The following is a 6,410-nucleotide window of genomic DNA, read 5'->3' on the forward strand; positions in this document are numbered from 1 at the left end:
ATCTATGCCTGGTCCATCCACGGGAATGGAGGCCTGCTGGGGAAGTTCTCCACAGACATCAAAGACAACGAGGATGTGGTTGTGGGTGCCATGGCCACTGATGAAAATGACCAGATCCTTATCACTGGGGATTGTAAAGGATACATCAAGGTGAGGAAGAACTGGTGTTGAGATTGAGGGGCTGGCGTCAGCCAAGGTATGGTCACCTGTTTGCCACATGTAGCCCTAGTCTAGTCCCTACTCCCTCTGGGTATGGTTTCATTTGTGGAACAGTGGACAGTAGAGTGGGTTACCTTAGAAGTCCTCTGCTGCTCTGGGTGCCCAATGAAATGAGTGATGGTTCAGTTCAAAAGGCCTCTTTCCCAGTGAATCTTGTGCACCATCATCGTCTCCCTACAACTCCCTCGTCCCCCGGCCATGCATGTCCTTTGTGATCAGTTGTCTCAAGAACTGATTTCGTGCCTTGTGGTGAGATATGAGGCAAGAGTATCTTGTCTTTGGGCCAGTCTCACCCTCTCTGCCTGCTGGCTAAGGGGTCTGACCTAGAAGATTCCTTGGGCCCCTTCTGGCCCTGAGCATCTGGGTATATCAGAGGTGTGTATAAGAATTGCCCGCCTAAAATGAAGAAGGATGATCTGGGAGGGGTCCATGGAGTGAGTTGGTGTTGAAGTGAAGTAGTGCTGGGCCACTAACCCACACTTTGTGTCTAGGTCTGGGACATCAAGAATTACTGCATATCTACTGAAGGGCGGTTTTCTCAACCCAGTGGAACAAACAAGTTCCAGTTCTTAATTCCTGAACCAATCCAGATCAACACCCCACACTACATCCCCTTGGAAAAGAAGGAGGTAGGAAGAGTACTGGATGGTTGCTTAAAAAGTCCCTTTGAGCTCCACTAATGAGCTGGGACCCTGGTTTTCATACTGAGACTCTGAGTCTATCATGTTTCCTGTTCAAGATTGTCTGGTTGGAGTGGAAAAGTTAGTCAGAAGTCATTAACCAGTAAAACACAAGCATACACACACCAGATACACCCACATGCATACACATGCACATGTATACACACATACACACACACATACCTTCCACAGGCTTTGATCTTTGCGGTGAGGGCCCTGGAGTCATACATTCTTTTTAAAATTAATAAAAATATTTGTATATTTTCTTTAGGTAATACATTCACATAGTTCAAAAATCACTTAATATTTTCCTGATGACTAATGAAATTGAGAACCTTTTCATTAGTTCTTCAGGAAAATGCAAATTAGAGCCACAATTTGGTACCACTACACACCCACTAGAAGGACTAAAACTAAAAGGCAGGCAATATCAGTGTTGGCAAGGATGCAGATCAACTGGGATTTCCACTGCTGATAGGAATGTAAACTGGTATAATCATACTGGGGAACTGTTTGGCATTGGCTACCAGAGCTGGACGTGCCTGCTCTGTAACCTAGCAATTCCAGTCCTAGGTTTATACCTAAGAAAAATCTATGCTCTGAGAAATAGGAATAAGAATGTTGATAGGTTTACTACTTGTAATAATTTCACATTTGAAACAACTCAATTGCCCATCACTATAAATCAGAAGAATAAAGCATGGTATATATACTGAACAAAATAATACCTGGCATTGGAAATGAATGGTTTACAACTAAATGCTACAAAATGGGTAGTTTTTCAAACAATTTAAGTGAAAGAAGTCAGATATAAGAGAGTATATATTGTATGTTTCATTTATGTAAATTAGGGGAAGCAGACAAAACAAACCTATTCTATTAGAAATGATTATCTTCGTGGGGGGAGTGGAGTGGCTGAAAGGAGTCATAAGAGGGACTTCTGAGAGGCTGACAATGCTCTGTCATTATCTGAATCTGAACGTACAGTCATGTTCCGTTTATAAAAAATTTATTCGGTAGTACATCTATGATGTGTACACTTTTCTATATGTATATTACACATCAGCGAAAATTTTAAAAATCAGGCGATGTAAAAAACCTTACAGTGAGGAGTCTTCGTCCTACTCTTGTTCTCCCCCCAAACAGTTCTTGTTTCCTGAAAGAACCACTTCTATTGATTTTTGGTTATTTTTCCAGTATTTAGTTACACAAACACAGGTACAAAGTCATTTCCCCCTTATTTTTACATGAAAGTAGCAGGTTCATACACAGTGGTACTCACCATGCTTTTCTTACTCCATAATATATCTTAGAGATCTTTGCATATCAGTACGTTATTTTTTTTGTAGTTGTGTAGTGAGCCATAGGATATATTATTGATATAAGTCCCTTTGAAGGAAAATTGAAGTCATTTTCAATCTTTAGTTCTTAAAGAAAAGTGGATGATGAATATGTCATCTTACATGTGCGAAAAAATGTCTGTAGGATAAATTTCTGGAAGTGGGATTGCTAGGTCAAAGAGTTCTGTTCATTTGCAATTTTGATAGCCACCTTGCAATCTTAGGTGCCTTATTGAATTTCTGCACAAATATATTATGTCTAGTCTAGTTTTAGTAAGAAGAGAATTTCACTGCATTAGCATATGTTGGAAATTGGTCACCCATGGATTCAGTATATGAAGAATTTATAATGCTAATACAATCATAATAACAAGGATCATTTATTTACTGCTTACTATGTTTCAGGGATTGTGTAAGTGCTTTTATGTATCCTTTCACTGAGTCTCTGTAATGACTGTGAAGGAGATGGGTTTTTTTTTCAGATGAGGAAGATGAAACTGAAGAGCTCACATACATCCCCTACGGGGATGTGTCTGAGTTCACATGACTGCCAGTGTTGGATCTGGGAGTAAACCTAAGTCTTTCTGGTTCCAGAATCTGTGCCCCTGACTATCTGCTTTTAGTTTTATAATGATATATTTTAAACAAATAGGGATTATGGTCTGTGTAACTAGAATTTCCTACATCATCAAATATTCTTAAAAAATCAGACTATCTAATGATTAAATAATATTTCACTTTATAGAGGTACAATCTTTTATTTAACTTGTTACCTATTGTTGGACATTAGGACAGTTTTTAATTTTTCACTATCAAAAAATAATAGAAAATAGACAAATTCTTAGAAAGATATCAACTATCAAAACAGCTCAAGAAGAAATAGAAAATCTGATGAAATAGAAAATCTGAATGTAGCAATGAATTAGTTATAAAATTTCTAACAAAGCCCAAATACAGATGGCTTTACTTGTGAATTCTACCAAATATTTAAAGAAGAATTAATACCAATTCTTTAAAAAAATCTTCCAAAAGAGTTTTCTGATACCAAAACCAGACAAAGACATCAAAAAAAAAAAAAAAAAAAAAAAGTGAAAAAAAAAAAAAAAAAAAAAAAGAAACTACAGACCAATATCCCTTATGAATATACATATAAATATTCTCAACAAAATACTAGCAAATTAAATCCAGCAAAACATGAAAAAGATTGTATACTATGATCAAGTGTGACTTATCCTAGGAAGGAAAGCTTGGTTTAATGTTAAAAATCGACTAATGTAATATACTATATTAATTGAATAAAGAAAAGACACATGATCATCTCAATAGAGGCAGAAAAAGCATTTGATAAAATCCAGCACCCCTTTCTGATAAAAACACTCAATTAACGAAGAATAGAATGACATTTCCTCAACTTGATAAAGGATATCTACGAAAAACTCACAGCTAATATTATACTTAATGGTGAAAGATTAAATTCTTCCCTTCTAAGATCAGTAACAAGATGAGGATGCCTGCACTTGCCACTTCTACTAACATTATAATAAAGGACAATTAGGGAAGAAAATGAGATAAAAGGCATCCAGACTAGAAAGGATAAAGGAAAACTATCTCTATTTTCAGATAACCTGATCTTGTACATAGAAAATTCTAAAGAATCCACTGAAAAACTATTTGAACTAACAAATGAGTTCAACAAAATTGCATGGACAGGATCAATATATAAAAATCAGTATATTTCTATACATTAGCAATGAACAATCTGAAAATAAAATTAAGAAAACAATTTTATGTAGCATCAAAAAGAATAAAACATTTAGAAATAAATTTACAAAAGTAGTATAATACCTGTACTCTGAAAACTACAAAACGTTGTTGAAAGAAATTAAAGAAAATTTAAGTAAATGAAAATATATCCCACATGCCTGGATTGAAAGTTTTAACCTTGTTAATATAGCAGTATTTTCCAAATTGATTCAATGAAATCTATATCAAAATCCCAACTGCCTTTTTTTTTTTCTTTCTGGCAGAAATTGACAAGCTGATCTTAAAATTCATATGGAAATGCAAGGGACTTAGAATAGTAAAAAAAATATATTATTGGAAGACTCATATTTTTCAATTTTAAAACTAACTACAAAGCTACAGTAAAGGTAGTGTAGTACTAGCATTAGGATAGACATATAGGTCAATGGAATAGAATTAAGAGTGGAAAAATGAAACCTCACATTTCTGGCCAGTTGATTTTCAACAAGGTTGCCAAGACAATCAGAGGCAGCCTTTTTAACCAAATTATGCTGGGAAAACTAAATATCCACGTCAAAAGAATAAACTCACAACACATAAAAATGTACTTTAGGACATAAACAAAAAATAACTTTAAAGGATCATAGGCCAAATGTAAGAGCTAAAATTATAAAGTTCTTAAAAGCATAGGGAGAAATCTTCATGACTTTGGATTAGGCAGTGTTTCTTAGGTATGCAACCAAAAACAAGCAACAAAAGAAAAAAATAGATAAATTAAACTTCATCAAAATTAAAATTTTTTGTCTTGCAAAGTACACCATCAAGAAAGTGAAAAGGCATCCTATAGAATGGGAGATAATATTTGAAAATCATATATCTGATAAGAGACTAATATCCAGAATATATGAAGAACTCATAACTCAATGATAAAAAAGACAAATAGGTCAATTAAAAATGTACAAAGGATCCAAATAGATATTTCTTCAAAGATGATGTATATTTTTCATAAGTATATGAAAAGATGCTGAACATCATTAGCCATCAGGGAAATGCATATCAAAACTATAATGAGATCTCATTAAGATGGCTACAGTTAATACCAGGTGTTGATTAAGATGTGGGCAAATTACAACTCTCATACACTGTTGGTGAGAATGTAAAATGGTGCAGCCACTTAGGAAAACAGTTTGGCAATTTCTCAAAGAGTTAAGCATAGAGTTACCATATGACCCAACAATCCCACTCCTAAATATATACCCAAGAAAAATGAAATCTTATGTCCACATAAAGACTTCAAAAAATATAGTAATATGCAAATGCTTTCTATGATTTTACCAAAAGGGCCAGTGAGGGCCAGAGAAGTGCTGGAACTTACCTAAGGTCACCAGAAAGTTAATGAGAGAATGTGTCCAGAACTAGAACCCTGGACCCTGGCCTAAGGTCCTTCCAGAGGGTTCTGCTTCCACCAGTCCTGGGTGCCCTCTGATGAGCCTGCATAATGGTTTTGCTTTAAGTAATTCTCCTGTACTCTCCCCTGTAGGTTGTGGCTGGACAGACCATTTCCCTGGCTCCTCCAACACTTCTGATTACCTGGAAGGGCCATTTGGATAGTGTGGTCGACATCCTGTATGTGGACAGCTTTCAGCTGGTGATCAGTGCTGGTCAGGACCGGGACGTTAAGGCTTGGAAACTCTCCGGTGATGCCATTGGTATGGGGCTCTGCTGAAGCTCAGCCATGCTTGGCTCTGTGTTGGAATATAAGCTGGCATAAACCTATGTCTTATGGGATGGGGGTTTCAGGCCACAGCAGCTGTCTTTGTTCATATAGTATTGCAGGATGTGAGTCTATCCAATTGTCCATTTGGCAGTCTGTCCATTTATCTATCAACTATCTGTCCACTGATCCACCCACTCACCCAATGTTATTATTTGCCTTTGTATATTTTTGCAAATCATATATCTGATAAGGTATATACCTTTCTCTTTTTAAAAATAAACCTAATTCTTGCATTATAACATATATAAAGAAAAATGCACAGGCCAAAAGGGTTCAATTTGGTGAATTTTCATGAAGTAAAGATATACCCATATAGTTACCATTATATCAAGAAACAACACTACCAGCCCTCAGGGCTCTCCTCATCCTCCCACCCAACCATCTCTACTTACCCCTCTCTAAAAGTAACCACTATCCTCATTTCTAAATCCAGAGATTAGGTTTGTCTGGTTTTGAACTTTGTCTAAATGGAACCATTTGATGGGTTCTCCTTTGTTATCTGGCTACTTTCTCTTAATGTTATTGTGTTTGTGCAATTCAGTCATTTGTTGAATGTAGTAATTTCTTTGTTCTCATTGCTGAATATATTTCATTGTTGATGTACCATAATTTATTCATCTGTACTACTGTTGGTAGGTACTGGGGTTGTTT

General features: G+C 35.9%; 1 protein-coding gene across 1 annotated transcript in view; it reads left to right on the top strand.

The window, feature by feature from the left end:
* EFCAB8 (EF-hand calcium binding domain 8) overlaps positions 1–6,410 on the top strand; it is a 61,908-nt gene that overhangs the window by 49,314 nt on the left and 6,184 nt on the right. The window contains exon 23 of the mRNA XM_023522229.1: positions 5,523–5,691. Within this exon, the coding sequence (XP_023377997.1) occupies positions 5,523–5,691 (169 nt within the window). The remainder of the gene's footprint in view (positions 1–5,522; positions 5,692–6,410) is intronic.

This window comes from Pteropus vampyrus, unplaced genomic scaffold, assembly GCF_000151845.1.
Source record: "Pteropus vampyrus isolate Shadow unplaced genomic scaffold, Pvam_2.0 Scaffold336, whole genome shotgun sequence".
Lineage (NCBI taxonomy): Eukaryota > Metazoa > Chordata > Mammalia > Chiroptera > Pteropodidae > Pteropus > Pteropus vampyrus.